The sequence below is a fragment of the Eupeodes corollae genome, chromosome 1 (assembly GCF_945859685.1).
Source record: "Eupeodes corollae chromosome 1, idEupCoro1.1, whole genome shotgun sequence".
Lineage (NCBI taxonomy): Eukaryota > Metazoa > Arthropoda > Insecta > Diptera > Syrphidae > Eupeodes > Eupeodes corollae.
The window spans coordinates 36,087,852-36,104,686 of record NC_079147.1 but is presented as its reverse complement, the minus strand read 5'-3'; the positions used below and the strand labels follow the sequence as shown (position 1 = coordinate 36,104,686).

General features: G+C 35.9%; 1 protein-coding gene and 1 long non-coding RNA gene across 2 annotated transcripts in view; both read left to right on the top strand.

The window, feature by feature from the left end:
* LOC129942122 (protein toll) overlaps positions 1-5,086 on the top strand; it is a 331,316-nt gene extending 326,230 nt beyond the window's left edge. The window contains exons 4-5 of the mRNA XM_056050933.1: positions 562-1,855; positions 1,933-5,086. Of these exons, the coding sequence (XP_055906908.1) occupies positions 612-1,855; positions 1,933-3,967 (3,279 nt within the window). The 5' untranslated portion in view covers positions 562-611 and the 3' untranslated portion in view covers positions 3,968-5,086. The remainder of the gene's footprint in view (positions 1-561; positions 1,856-1,932) is intronic.
* An 8,475-nt stretch (positions 5,087-13,561) lies between these two features.
* LOC129954246 (uncharacterized) lies at positions 13,562-14,244 on the top strand. The gene is made up of 3 exons (XR_008782671.1): positions 13,562-13,670; positions 13,880-13,939; positions 13,995-14,244. It is a non-coding gene; the product is annotated as an uncharacterized LOC129954246 (long non-coding RNA).
* Positions 14,245-16,835: the final 2,591 nt, after the last annotated feature.

Genomic DNA, 16,835 nt, shown 5'->3' with positions numbered 1-16,835 from the left:
ATATACGAGTAACAAACAAAAGGATCGCGTCGTCCTCCATCCTTGCTACATCGTCGTCATTCGTCGATAAAACAATAATAACAATATGTGTACAGACATCCTACCCGCGTTTTCATGGCCTACACTTTACAATACAGGTATCATTTTGGTTTACCAGGTTAAATTGTTATAAATAAAATTTGATCTAAAATAGTTGGAGGTATTTTTTTAGTCCTTCGTCCTTTGTCCTTTTCCAACTGAACTAAAATTAATGGAAATAGAATTGGTATGCTCCATTTAGTTAATTGATATAGCCCAGTTTTTTGCGATTGTGAATGGAGGGGTTAAGTTATGTAGGTCGCTCAATTTCAAAAGGCCTATTCTTTCGGAAGGTTTTTTATAATTCCTCCGAAGTCCTTTTTTAATCGATTCTTCTTGAGTTTTTTCTTTTTATTGAATGGTTTGACTTCTAAACAAACTAATTGGATATTTATGCTGATGATAAAAGTCTTCTTAATAAAAACAAATCTATGTATTTCCACATCTTCCCCTTTTGATAGTCTTCTTTTCTTCTCTTTTCAGATCTTAAACGTTCATAGAAAACAGAATTTAATCAATCCATCGGAATAAAAATGACGCAAAATCGCTGCATCAGCAGCGTCCTGCTGGCAATTTCAATGATCTTCCTGTCCATTGTCCAAATGACGGCGTTTAGCTCATCGTCGCGCTTAGCTTTCACAATGAAAATGCGAGAAGACTGTCAAGATATGTCCAGAACCTCACAATGTTATTGCTCGCCGATGCTGAACGAATTCGAGATCGCCTGTCCTGGTCAAGGAATCGATCCCAAAATAATGATTCGCATTCAGCAGAACCACCACGTTCAAATCGACTGCTATCACATCGATTCTTCCGAATACAGCCTCCTGCCGAAGATGTATATCGGAAGTAATCCGACTTTACAAATGCGACAATGTCCACTGCCGCCGATGCAACCCTTCCAGAGTATTATTGCAAGACTGGGCATCACGCAGGTAACGGGCCTGCTGTTCGAAAGTGGCGAACTCGGTGGGACACTGTCTCGTGTTCACTTCAAGGGACTCAACGATCTCCGTCGGTTGAGACTCAGCTCGAACGGTCTCTCAACTCTGCCAGAAGATGTTTTCGCCGATATAAAGAATCTCACATGGCTGGATCTTCATTCAAATAAGGTCGAACTGCCACAGCTTATATTTGCTGGTTTGGAAAACCTAAACATCCTGGAATTGGGACACAATAATCTGCAAGATCTCCCACCAGGCATATTCCGCCATCAAAAAAAACTCATTCATCTAAATCTCTGGAGTAACAATCTGACGAATCTCAGCAAGGAAGCCTTCGAAGGGGTATCGTCAATAACTGATCTCGATTTGAGTGCAAATAATATTGTCACCTTCCGTCCGGATGTGTTCACCCATCTTAAGAATCTCACCAATATCAATCTCAATGGAAACTACTTCCAATCTCTACCGGAAGGCCTTTTCGCCGAAAACAAGAATCTCTCTATGTTCCGTTTGGGTAATAACCGTGTGCCCCTGAAGAAACTCCCATCGGGATTGCTTTCTAATTTACCAAATCTGCGGGAAGTTCGTATCAGCTGCGACCTGGAGACCATTCCCCCCAAGACATTCGCCAATTCTACAGCGATTAGAAATATAACAATTACTGACAACAATCTGACCGAACTGCCGTACATTCTCTTTGCCGACCAAATTGAGCTGATCGACTTGGATCTTTCGAGGAATAAGTTGACTTCCCTGCCCGAGGACATCTTCCACAACACTAGAAATCTGATTGTTCTTCGCCTCTCGCACAATCAACTCACCAATGTTTCTGGGTAAGTTTCAAAACTCGTTCGGTCTTCAAATAATTCACAGCCATTAATTGATTTTGTTTGTCCTTTTTGTTTTGCAGTGAAACGTTTAGCTCCTTGGAGAATTTGGAAATTCTGTTCATGGACAACAACAATCTACTGACTGTTAGCTCGAAGGCCTTTTCCCGCACCCAAAAACTGTCCTACATCAATATGGAGAACAACCAGATCCGTCTTCATGAATCCTTTAATACATTAATTGGCGATCAATTCGATATCTCTTCTCCATTCCAGTCTTTACTTGAGCTGCGAACACTCAATTTGAGAAACAACTCTATCCGTCACATTTTCAACGACTGGAGACTTACCAATCTGAAGCTTGAATACCTGGATCTTAGTTATAATCACATTAACATGATCACTGAAAATGATCTTCTATACTTGAGCAGACAGATCTTCGTCAATTTGACGCACAACAACATCTCGAGGATAAACTTCTCCGGAGTCGATTTCATAGACCTTGATCCCTTGGAGCAAAAAATTCAAGCTGCCGTAAGTTATAATCCTTTCTACTGTGATTGTGAACCGCTATTCTTTGTTCAATATCTGAATGGGTATTTGGGAAAAGAGATGAGAGATGCCCTCAAAATATCGGCTAAAAATCTTGAATGTAGTGGTCCAGAGAATTTGAAAGGTCGTTTGGTGCAAGATCTATCACCGATGGAACTTCTCTGTCCGTTGGAATATGAACGGGAACGTTGTCCCGAGGGATGTGAGTGTATGGTTCGACCATTCGATAGGGTTCTCATTTTGAACTGCTCCAATGCTAGATTCACTAAGATTCCCATTCTTCCAACATTAAATACTCCCAATTCTAACGGAACTATCCTCTATGTGGAAAACAATAATCTCTCGAGTCTTCCCAATCTTACGGCACCCGGATATGCTAACGTAGTCCATCTCTATGCAGCTCATAACAATATCTCTCAGATTGATGTACAAAATCTCCCCAAGAATCTCAGGACCTTGGATTTGTCTTATAACAAATTTATCGCCCTCAACTCGAGTGTCCTGGAGTATTTCAACAAAAGCAAAACAATCCAATCCTTATCGCTGAGTCAAAATCCATGGCTGTGTGAATGTGAATCTAAGGGTCTGCTGGAGTTCGTGCAATGGAACTTCAAGAAGATCCCCGATCTCAAGCTAATGCTGTGTTCGAGTGGCGAGAAGTTCCAGGCATTATCCATCAGTACAATCTGTCCGTTCGAGGAGAACCTTGTGATAGCGATGAGCATGCTCATTGCGCTGATTGGACTTACCCTGGGAGTTTTGGCGGCATTGTACTATAAATACCAAGTCGAGATTAAGGTCTGGCTGTATGCCCATAACATGTGTTTGTGGTTCGTCACGGAGGAGGAACTCGACAAGGACAAGAAATACGATGCCTTCCTCTCATACTCCCATCAAGACGAAGACCTGGTGGCGGACTATCTGGTGCCGGAACTCGAGAATGGCCCAACCCCATTCAAGTTATGTCTGCATCTTCGGGACTGGGTTGTGGGCGAGTTCATTCCCACTCAGATTGTGCGTTCGGTAGATGAATCACGAAGAACCATCGTAGTGCTGTCGCCAAACTTCATCGAATCAGTGTGGGGCAGAATGGAATTCAGAGCTGCACACACAGCTGCCTTGAACGAGGGCCGAGCAAGGGTGATTGTGATACTCTATGGAGACATTGGCAACATTGACGATTTGGACCCTGAATTGAAGGCCTATCTGAAGATGAACACATACGTGAAATGGGGTGATCCATGGTTCTGGGACAAGCTTCGCTATGCCATGCCCCATCCATCGAACAACATATCTGGACTCGTCAAAACCGCTCTCAAAAGTTCTACAGATGATAAACTGGAACTCATCAAACCCTCCCCAGTAACGCCTCCCCTAACAACTCCACCTGCCGAACAAGCCGGAAAGAACCCCCTCGTAGCGAAGCTTAATGGAACCAACGGGGCAATCCCCAATGGCAATGGGGTCCAACCCTATTATCTCAATGGAAAACTTCCCAACGGTCATAATGGACACATCAACGGAGCCTTCATTATCAACACAAATGCCAAGCAGAGTGATGTATAGGACAGACTAGACTTCGGAACCCATTACCATCTAGAGCAGTTGTGAACAAAAATGTATTTTTAAACAAAAAGAGAGAGACTAAAGAACACCCCCCCAAAAAAGAAAACATAATTATGGACACAAACTATCTTTATCCTTGATGTGCATTATTTACAAAATGAAACAACTTAAAAAACTATATAAAAACAATTTAAAAAACTAAATCAAGTTATCGTCTTTTAAAATTAAAAACTCCTTCTTAAACCCAAACAAACATGGCAGATGCGGACGAGTTTGAGCTCCAAGAAGTTTGATGAAAACGAAAACATCGCTGCACATTTTCCAAAAGATGACGTCTTGACGTGTCGTCGCGTCTCGCGTGCAGCTAAAAGATTTTAACACATGAATATGTCGCAAATTAATAAAAACAAGAATCATTAATTTTAAGAACTGACGCTCAAAATAATATTATTTTTTATATATAAAATATATTTCCTAATTTTTGATTTAATTTTATTATTTAAGTTTTATTTTCTTTTTGAAATATAAACAAATAAAATTTAAAAAAATTAAATATATATTTATACAAGTGAATAGATATTTAAAATAAATAAAAAGAAATCTCAATTTAAGTGTTAGAATATTTAAAATAAAAATATATTTCCTATTTAATAGAATCTTTTGCATTTTCACCTAGTGTATAATTATGTATAGTTTTCTATGTGTTTTTTTTAATATTCTCATTTGAAAATTACTTTTTCTTAAAATTTATTATTATTAAAAAAAGAAAACAAATAAATTGTTAAAAATGAACTGAAACATGTTTTGATATATTTTATTTTTGATAAACTTTAATTTCATTTCAATATAAAATAAAAAAATAAAATAAATAAAATTAAGGTTTAAACATTAAGACAAAAATCATATATATATATAGTATATTAAATATAGGATAGTATCTATAATTAACATAATATTATTATGTAATTTAGGAGTAGGTATGTGTAAAACATGATGGATAAAAGATGAAGATGATAAAATGATAAATGGCCTTTTTTATATCGAATATTATAGTGGATACGTTTTCTTGTAAATAAAAATACGAAAGAAATTATAATAAGAAAAATAAAACAAAAACAACACATAGTAATTTAAAGACTTAATGAGATCAATAAATTTAAATAATATGTAAAAAATAAAATAAAAATATTGTTTTGTTTCTTTTTGGATGAAATTGAGATATTGGGTAAGCAAACCGACTCAAAAAGGTACTATTTAAAAGCAAATATTTATTTTACTTTATTGCAAAAAAAAATGTATCTTGTTTTTCGATTTTATTTCTCTTTTTTATTGAAAATTGTAAAGATGTCCTAATCTTATTTCCCACAAAAAAATTAATTTCCAAGAAATATTTCTAGTTTCCCAAGGAAAAATCTACCAACATTTAAGAAACAAAATTGTATTCAGAGATCGATTTCGAATTAGGGTTTTAAAATAATGCCTCATTAATGACTTCAATAACACTGATCAACAAAATTTTAACTTTTTTTTGCCACACGGACTTTTTTGATATTTTTTCTTTTAGTTGGTGTTTGGGTTTAACTAAATAGTTAAAAAAAATGTGTTGGCCAAAGATTTTATTTTATTGAGTAATTTAAAATATTGCGAAATAACACAGATCTTGTTAATCAAAACTGTATTTTTTAATAAATTTTAGATTTTCTTCCATGTTTCGCTTCTGGTTAGTTCCTTTTAATTGCCCAGCAGTAATCCGCTAACATATTTGGGTTCCATTTGCCCTAGTACCGCTTTTCCATATTCAAATGTGTTGATGGAAGCTCTCACCGTGCTCGTCGCTGATAGGCACTAAATTGTCAGGAAAAAAATATAGGCGGGAGTCTAAAAAGTGGATCTTAAGTGACATGTTGCAACCCAAAGTTTTATATGTCAATAACAACTCGCTAACCAACTCCCTGTAGCTGTCACTCTTGTGGTTAACCAACAAATTTGCACCAACATTTTTAAAATCCTTCTATGCAGATTTTTCTAAATCGCTTCGTTTTTAAACGAGATCCTAATAGTTCTGATTGTTTTTTGGACAAATTTAGATTCCGAACTAATCATTTAAGTCTCCTTGAGTTATGAAATATGGCACGTTTGCGATTCGTTTAAACTGAAAGTCATCGTCCTCGTCAACACATTTACATGAAGTGGACGGGTGTGAATGTTCATTCTCAACAGACGTAGTTGCAACTAGTTATAGTTCTGGCAATTTTTTACAATTAGAGACTGGTCTTATAGTCGAAGATAAGTTAGGGTAAATAAAAGTATTTTTTTTCTTGTTTTTATACCGTGAGACAAAAATAGCAATCCGAAACGTGATCTCGCTGTTCAGTCAATATCATGGGTATTGCAAACGGCATATGTATGTTGTGCGCCTTTCTTCCAGTAGGTTGAATTTTTCACACACGTTATGCAACAGACATAAAGATCCCAGGATTTGTCTTGATGAGTGACAGAAAAACCAAAACCGTACCCCGTATCCCAACAAAACTGAGCCTAATTGACACTTGACAATTGTGATTTAATAAAAAGACTAGATTGACAAAACAATATTCGCTATCAAAGTTCGTGTGACAAAACCAGTGTTGACCAGTGTAATTAGTTTGCATGCGTTGACTTCACTTTGAGAATCGAGACTTCAAATTATGCAATTCCCTTTCACTTGTAGCAAAAAGATTGCAATCATTTTCCATCCCACTCTTATAACAGCAATCAATTGAATGCAATTTTCGAGAACTCATGCATTCTTTCTTCGGGTAATTTTTGGTCCCACCTTCATAGTTGGAGAATGGACGAGAAAATACAACGACGAAGGGTTATACAGCAACACTTATCTGGTAAAAAAAATTAATGTCCAATGACTTAGATAGCTGGGTCATGTAGAGCGAATTGACATAAACGCTTCAGCCCGGTAGGTACTAGAATTTAATCCCGAGAGACGGTGCAGTAGAGGAAGACTTGGTGTGCGAAACTGGAGACAATTTTAAGATTTAAAATAATTAGAATATGATTTTTATTATATGCCCAGGAGGAGGAGTTAAAAAAAAAGAAATCAGGTCAATAAGATGTAAATTAAGGGATAATTATTTTGTGGGAAGTTGCGAATATCTTTCAGAACACTAATTTTTCGAACTTGAGAAACATTTCCAGGGATATCAAGTTCGCGATAAATTTAAGAGCTATGCTTATTATAAACGAAGGTCTTCCAATATTGACCCAACTGTCAAAAGTCCAATTTTTTGGTGACACTTGCCAATTTTCTCTAAAGATAAAACAGTCCGTGTATACGGTTGATTGGTTAAAAAAAAGGATCCCGTCTGTCGATTTGTCTTGCTTAAAAGTTTGTAGGTTTTCGTGTTGGGTTAAAAAGTTTTAGTTGAATTATTCTTAAAAATTATATTATTACAAACAATATTTTTCATGTAAGGAAAAAATTTTGTTAAATAGATTTTTTGTCGAAAACAAATTTTTACTAATTTAAGGGGGTATTCTGGTCTAGAGACATGAATTTTAGGTAATTTTTGAAGTGCTGTAGAAAAAAGCAAGCAACAATTTTAATATAAATTTTTGTATGCATTATTTATTTACATTAGAAGCATACAAAAAAAATAAAAAAGTAAAAAAAAATAAAAATTCCGTTAGTTATCAGCTGATGGAGTGGTGCGTCTCAAAAGTTTGGTGCGTGACCATACCCACGATTTTAACTCTCTTAGAAATCTGAAATCAAAAACTAAAAAAGATTATTATTCTACAATAATGTCGCAAGTCTGGAACTACGGAAAAGTTACAACCATTTTTTTTTACAAAATGGAGGCTGTCTAAAGAAAAATTCAAAAAATTTACCATTTTTTTGAACCTTCTTCGATTTGTTAAAAATAGTAAAAATAAAAATTTGGGGATTTTCGTAGTTCCAGACGTAGACAAGTCCCTAAAGAAGACTCTCTTAAAATTTCAAGTAAATCGGTTCGGCAGAACCTGAGAAATCGTGGGTATCAGATTCAAAAAGACAGTTCTGAGAAAAACGCGTTTAAAGTACCCCATTATGTCTTTTGTTCTATTAGTTGCAGCCCAACCGATTTGGATGGCTGCTCAGCAAAATACTTATTTCTCCGAAAATAATTTGAGTTTGGGAAAATCCTCTTGTAGACATATTCTTAAACAGTTAAACAATAAAAATATGAAAAGAAAAAAAAATAATTGTTTTTTTTTTATTTTTAGACCAGAATACCCCCTTAAGTAGAATTTCTTATATTTTTACAAACTGGATGAGTGAAATTCATTTGAGAGATATCAAGAACCGAACATCAATTTTAACCAAATTTGCGTACTATTTTTTATAGATTTAATTTTTATTAAAAAACGGACTGTTGAATTTGCATAAAAAAAACTATTGAATATCGAAAACAATATTTTCTGTGAATTAAAAAATGTTTTATAGACAATATTTTTAATTTTTGAAAAGCTATTTGAGTCGAAAGTAAATTTTTACCAAGTTTTAGTATAGTTTTTTTGTAGGTTTTTATTGTTTGTAAAAAAAACTGTCAATTCGATTTTTCTCAAAATTTTACCAGATTTTGAAAACGTTATTCTTCGTTGCACAAAATTGTTTTGGAGATAAATTCATTTTTTCTTCGTACAATATTCGAGGTGACAAATGTTTTTTTTTTTAGTTTTTTTTAATACAAAAAACCGTTAGTTAAATTTGTTACCAAAAATATACTAGTTTGGTACCACGTCATAGCATACATACATATAAAATAAAATATATGAAACCAAAATTTTCACCTATTTTAAAAATTGCTATGTTAAAAATTTTCTCACTTTTTTTCGCGTATTTTTCTGACGCAATTTCAGGTACTCCGTTATCACTTTAATATTCAGTCTGCTAACTCATAGATTGGAGCTGATACTAGGAGACAAATACTTAAAAAATTACAAATTTGAACCTTTTGCAAATATTTTGGTCAAAAAGGAGTCATAATAAACTTAAAAACAAGCGATAGATAAATACGTTAATACGGACGATTTCTCGTGCTCGTTATATATACATGGGGGACATTACCAAATACTCATCCATTAATGAATATTGGAGCAAAGATTCTTTTTTCAAGAACTAGTTTGTCCCTAATGTAAAGCCATGTTAAGGCTTTTAACTGATTCTGATTCATCTGATAATTCAACTGTTCTCAACAACAAAATACTTACTTTACTTTAGTAGGCTCTACTGCGCATTGTGCTCCTGGGCCTCAAATAATAACTTTTGCCAGCTTACTCGATCTCTAGCTTGCTGCCTCCAGTTTCGAATACCAACTTTACGTGCGTCGGCCTCAACTTTATCACTCCAACGGGGATGAGACCTACCTCTGCTTCTTGTTCCCTCAGGCTAGGGGTTGAATACCTTATGGGGTGGAGTTTCGATGTTCATTCGCTCAACATGCTCTAGCCATCTTAAGCGTTGAACGTCATGATCCGCCAGATGTTACTTTGCCTGTCGACACAAACCGGACCATAGATCGTACGAAAAACCTTCCTTTTGAAGATACCAAGAGAACCTTCAATTGCCTGGGAGAGGTACCATGCTTTTGCATCATACAGCAAGAATGGGTTGTTTAAAGTTTTGTACAGTTTCTCTTTGGTACTTCGCGATAGGGCCTTATTCCTCAATTGCTTGCTTAGACCAATGAAACAGCGATTAGCAAGGGTAATTCTACGTTTATTTACCATATCGAAGTTATACTTGTCAATTGTTACGTTTTGACCAAGTCTACGGTGTGAATCGACTCTACTTGAGATAGTAAATACTTCGTTTTGTCGTCGTTAATATGAAGACCAATTTTCTACGCCTTAGACTCGATATTAGAGAAGGCTCCCCTCACTGCTCGTTCCCATAATGTTGGTGTTGCGCACCACTCTTTCAAGCACAATATTGAAGCAGCTACATGACAGCGTACGCCTTGTCAAAGTCCTCTGGTGGTTTCAAAAGTTTCGGTTGAGCCTCTTACAATTTTGCCGCAGCAACGAGCTTTTTTCAGCGTCATCCTAATAATTCGTATCAGTTTGGTAGAGATACCAAAACTCAACATGGCACGGTATAGTTTTTTCCTGTCTAAACTGTCATAAGTTGCTTTAAAATCGGTTAAAAGGGTGGTGTGTTTCGATGTTGTGTTCTTGGGTCTTTTCCAGGAATTGGCGTAGAGTAAAAAGTTAGTCGATGGTAGATTTTCCAGGCCTAAGGCCACACTGGTAACTGGTAAGGGTCAATTAGTTCGTCAGGCTTCAGGCGTTCACTTAATACGCTCGACATGATCTTGTATGCTATGTTTAAAAGGCGTTGTTTGCCTGATCATATTCGGAGTCAAACCAGGAGTTCCTTGTGGCGGCTGTGAGAAACCTAGCACATCTTCTGTAGCATTCCTGACAGATTTTTTGCAAAGCTGCCAGTGGGTCTCCGGATACATCTCGTCAGTTGTAGGGTTTCTCGCAAGCTCTAGGGATATTCGGTCGGCAAAGGCATTGGCGTATCCTCCTGCTGCAGTCTTTCAACGTTGAATCTTCTCCTCGTGGTTGTTGTTTGCTTAAGATCTTCCATGGATATTAGTACCCGCAGTTCAGCACCAACTACATAGGTAGTGGTCATAGTCTATGTTGGCTAATATGTACGTACCAACGCCAAGTATGCCAGAGGAGTGTCTTCCGACAGTAGCAACATGATCGATTTGGTTGCTTGTTCGATCATCGGGGGACAACCAAGTTCATTTGTGGATATCTGGGTGAGAGAATCTGGTGCTACTTAGCACCATGTTTTTCTCGGCTAGGAAGTATATAAACCTGAATCCGTTTTCAGATGTGATGTCGTGTAGGCTAGGTCTTCCGATTGACCTACCAAAGATGCCTTCTTTACCAATTTCGGCGTTTAAATATCCCAGGAGAATTTTAACGTCGCTTTTAAGACATTGCTCATAAGTTTTAGCGAGAAGCTCGTAAAGTTATTCTTTGGTATTGTCATCCTTCTCTTCCGCCGGGGCATGCACGCTGATAAGGCTCAGGTGATGAAATTTGGCCTTAATGCGGATTGTCGTCACGCTTACGCTTACTTCCCAAAATCTTAAAACTCTTTGCCCTATAGATTCTCTCTAAGAACAGAATTACATCCAAATAAGCGCTTCCTCCCATCGAGTAGACACTTCCCATAGTAAAAATCACAGCCTTCAATCTGCTTACTGCCTATCCTATTCCATCGCATTTCTGGAGGGCTTTCACATCCCATCAGCTTTGAGTTTCGCGAGGGCATCGGCAAGCTGTTCTGCTTTGCATTGCCGGTTGAGTGTACGCACATTCTATGTAGATATACGTAAATTGTTGTTGTTTTTCTTTTGTGCGGGGGGGTGTCAACATTATCAGTCCGTTCATCCGAGACTATTACTCGTGTTTTCATCACATTTTAAATTTTCCTTTCATGGCCCGCTTGTGAAGCCTCCGCATGACTGAGATCATTGGAGCTGGTTCTTCACAGCGATATCTTGTCTTTTGTTGTTTATCCAACGTTTGTCGTTAGTTCGCCTTTCGGCTATCGAGTGGAAATCACTAGGAGGTGACGATTCGATTTTGCACTGCCAAATATTATCAAATAATATGAATGCCCAAACTTCTTGTTGTGTATGAGTCCATGATTCCCTGGCGTAAGAGATCACAGTTCCGCCAGTATAATCATGGAAAGTCTCATAAGTACACCGTAAACATTTACAAACTTGTGATCCCAGTGGGTATCCATAAACCAGTTTTGTTTATGCCAGTAAAAATGAATACGGCTTCATCTAGTACGATAGTATTGGTAGACTTAGATGCCTATCTCGACAAAGGCAGAACTACAACTTAACAAGTCAGTTGCCTTATCAGATACACTACGCAAATGAAATCCTAAAGAAGTAACAGATACATAGCTTAAATAAGGTTTAAAATATGCCTAGACTTGGTATTAAATTCTGCCTTTCAATGTTTGGACATTGTCAATACTATCACCGACAGTCCCAAAAACAAGTTACGTGTTCAAAAAGCATTGACTCAGATATTACACGGTCACAAAAAATTGTCAACATGTTATATCAAAAATGTTTGCCAACATGTATGTCAATGTGCTTGTCAACGCATTGAAATTATGTTTTTGTTGTCTATTACACGACATGACACTTTTGATAGATTTTGACTTTTGATACAGCGTTTAAGGCTTTAGCGTTATGAAGAAACACACCAGCAAATAGAATCACCGGGGGGCTAATTTTTTTAGTTTTTTTCTATCATATAATTGGTATATGTTTATGATTTTCCTTCCCACCTGCTTATTTTAAATATAAATTTAAATAAATATACAAAAACACAAAACCTCAAACAAAAGCTTACAATCTTAACAAAAATAGGTAAGTATATATAATTATACAAATAAATATTTATCTGCAAGGCGCTTATACTCAAGGATAAATGCTTATTTCATTCCTTTTGCCCCATTTTCGAGTAAATAATATCATTGAAATAAAAGAAAGGAAACCAGATCAGTAGAACGAGTCGAAAGCAAAACAAACAGGCCAAATAAATAAACCAAGATGAAAATATATCTACCAAAACAGTAGTACTTTTCTTTTCTGCAACTGCAACAGGAACGGCAACGGCCAATTTAAATGCAAATACTCTCCACCATCACCAACCAAAGAAACTAGCATTTATTTTTATATCCTGCAGCACATATCATCCTACCTGTCAATTTATTGTACAAAAGAAAAACTGACACTGTTTCACTTTCGTTCTGTTCGTTTTCCCCGCTCTGTTTGTTTTCTTTTACTTTTTTTGTTGGATTTTAATCTCTCAACTGAATGTTTCTTCAAGAAAAAGGACTTTAATGATGTCCCTTGTGTAAGCAACGCAAACTATTCACCAACACTGATGATGGTCTTCTCTCTTAATATCCTTTAGATGTCTTTCTATTTCTTTTATTTCTTAACTTGGAAATGGAAAAATGTGACACTTTAGCAATTTAACTTTGATATTTTTTCAAACGGAAATAAACTTTATACTGAACGTGTGTTGTGTGTGTCTGTTTGACATAATCGGATCTAGGTTTGAAATCCTTTTATTACGAAATTGTATACCTTATAGCTACAACCCTGTCGTCTAACAATCCGTTTTCAATTAACTTAAAAATAAAAACCTCTTTTGGAAGTTATCTCTCACGTGCCATCATTTGCATAAGTACTTATTTGTCTCTACAAAATATACAGTTGGGGTCATGTAATTGAACCGCTGAAATTAAAGTTATTTTTGTTGGTTAAAAATTAAAAGCTTATTAGAAAATTAAATTTGAACCTTGTTATTCAAGTAATTTAATGTTTGCTACTACATGGAAATGCATGTGTTGGTTGTTAGGGGCCAGTTATAGCTATCAATAAAATCTATCAGCATAATTAGAAACAGGAGGAATCTAAAATTTTTTAGTGATTAGAGTTTATAACAATCAGTAAATTTACGTCATTAAATTAAATGTCACTTTGAAGTTTCTATTTGAAGAGTTTGTTTTGTTATCCATTTGTTTGTATCGTTTGTGCTTTTCGAAATTATTTTAATCCTATCATGGGTCGTGCAAAAAATAAACAAAATTTATTGATTGCCACTGGTTTGAGTAGAATAAAAGAGCTTCTTAAAAAAATACGGCGCTTTCAAGTAGATACACCCGCTTTTTCATGCTCGGAAGATATATGGCGAATATTTTTCACTGATTGAGAGACTCGAGTTGTTCCTGATTAAGTTTTTTGAGTACTTTTGAATGAGCCGTCAGCAGTTCCTGAGTATATTTTTAAAAATTCGTAGTGACATCTAGCCTAGATTTATTTTATTTCGAAATGATACCATAAGTGTCAAGTAGAAACTTTGTTTGACTTTAAGGTACAAAATTCAATATTAACATAATTGAGATTTTTCATGACGTTGATTTTTTCAGATTTCTCGTGACAACGGGAGTTAGTTTCGTGGACCTATCTTTCCGATTTTTTATGGGAAAAACATTAGTCAGATGGTGTGTAATGCAGACAATCCAGGCAATCGACATGCATTTTACAATTTTACAGACTAGGCCAGTCCCCGAAAGCCCAAGTTTTTGGATAAAAGTTTCTTTTTATTTTTTGTCAAACAGGAATTTTCCCAACTGTCTTGGTTGATGGAAAGCATATGAAAATGTTTGCCCCAAGAAAGTCCAGCAGTTTCAATTTCAATTATAAAAAATGCTTCTCAACAGTTCTGATGGCAGTTGTTGATGCTGATTACAAATTTATTATGGTTAGGATTGGAGCCCACGGATCTAACGCAGACTTGAGTGTCTTTACTTCATCAAACTTTGTCAAAGTTTAGCTAAGCAACCCAAAGTCATTATTGATTCATGCTGACCAAAAATTGACAAGCACAGAAAATTGTCTACCCTTCGTTCTTGTTGGAGACGAAGCATTTGGCCTTCGATATAATTTGATGACTCCCAGTTTTCATTTGACCTCCAAGAAAAGGGTTTTTTAACTACAGGTACGAAAAAGATAGGCACGATATAATGTATTATATCGAATCATCAATTTGTTTATTGTTTAGACTCTCGAAGGCAAGGCGTATTGTGGAAAGCACATTTGGATTTTAGTCCACATTTGTAAAACTCTGATAAAATCTCTTGAAGTTCAAATGAATCTGTTAAAACCCTTTATTCTTTGCTACTGCGTGCTACACAATTCTTTGCAGAATGCAAAAGAACACTTGAATCCTTCCCTTTATCAAGATGAATTTTTATTGTTTTTATGAAATTGTGGATCAGGAGGCAAGAAATGTTGAATCAGAATCTATGGTTAGAAACGCATTTTCTGACGGGCTACTGACGGTGGGAAACCTTGATTACCAGTGGGAGAAAAATTTAAAGCAAATTAATTAAGTTTTTTATTTAAAATTTTATTTAATAAATAAAATATCCTTCCCAAAAAAACCGATTCTTCATACGACACTTAAGCTTATAGCAATTTTGATTTCACTTAACTTACAGCTACAAAGACAAAATATTACTTCGGTACAGAAAACATCACATAAATTCAGGAAAAAAAAGGAAATTCAAACTCATGTTTGAGCACCAGAGAAATGCTCTGCCCTTTTTATTGTCCTTATTATTCTTTGCCGACTAAATTCCGAAACCTGGAGTGCGACGTTCTCCATGAACAGCTCCATCGGACTCCTAACCTCCTAATTTGTAATTTCTTTTAGTACTCTGAGGCTCTTAACTATGCCTGCTTTGGGTTCTTTTCTTGGGAATATGCGTCTTAGTTCCCACGTCAATAAATTCCGCGATCGATAGATTCGGTTGTTTTTATAATTACCACAATCACTAAAATTAAAAAAAAATATTATCTACACTATTTTCACAGATATTCCGGTGTCTTACTCATCTAGAATCCTCACGTAAGGTATTCAAAATTTAAGGGATTCAAAGTGAATCCATCTTACCGGGGTTGTAGCTCCAGAACCTCTCGGCACACTATTTTCGGTGCGAAAATAAGACCGACAAAAATTTCGGAGCGTGGTCCATTTACTTTAGCAATCTTCGACTGAAAATAACAAATTTCACTGTCACCAATTCAGGTTTGATCATTCCGTAACCATAAACTTACAAGGCCTTCCCAAGACAAAGGATATAAACCCCCACGGATTAGCATTAATTCTTGCTAATCCGTCTGCATATTTGAGATAAGCGTGTCAAAACCGTCAAGATGCAATGCATTTGAAGTCGTTTCCCTTCCTATTTAAATTTTCTTAAAATTTGTAGTTTTGATGCACTTTCTTTTAGAAAAGCGGCCACTACATGCCTACGGACAAACGTTTCTGTTATCACCTCTACTAAAACGCCCTACAACTTTAATATCAACTGGTTTCCTTTCACGCTAATAATTAGTCTTCAGTCTACAGGTTGTGAATCTTGAACAGATATAAATAGCGAAGAATATTGACATCAGTCAGGCAGTAAAAAAAGGGTGAGACAAAAACTTTACCACGATGTTAAAGCAACATAAATGATTCAACGATAATATCAATTTGAATGTTCTACTTTAAATAGTGTCTAGAAGCCTTGAGTCAAAAGAGAAAAGTTGTGAATCTAAAAACGAAAATGAAAAGCTGACATATAAGTTGAAGACATGAGATCAATAATAAAAACAAGAAAAAGTGTCGGAGACAAAACAGAATTCTGAAGAACACCAAAATTGATATTTCGTTTCTCAGGCTTTAATCTATTAAATACTACTTACTAAAATAAATAAATTAGGTTGCGCAACAGTCCGTTGATTACTAGGGCATAGTAACTTACAACTCTCAACCATTCCTGTGTGCGAGTAATGTTGTCAGGAATGGAGGAGACCTATAGGTTTTACCCGAACCGAATGGCTAATTTGAGAAAGCACTTTTCATGACAGGAATTATTCTTGTTCTCTGTATCTCCCAACGGGCAGTATCCGTGAAAAAAACTTTATATGGCAGAGGCACGGATGGAACCCAAGACCTCCGGCATGACAGTCCAATGTACCGCCACGGGTACTATAAAACTACTACTTACTACTAATTTCTAATTCAACGAAGGAGGGATTCGTGAAAACCGAAGGCAGGCTTTTTCGATAGAAAAAAACCTTATGCTTAACTCGAACAAATGGTTTTGAAATATCGAGTACAATAATCTTACTTTCTCTAAACATTTGTTCGACTTTTCGGTATATCTATTGCTACAAAAGCCGTACTGACTGCTGGTCATTGAGAAGCCTTCGGTCTT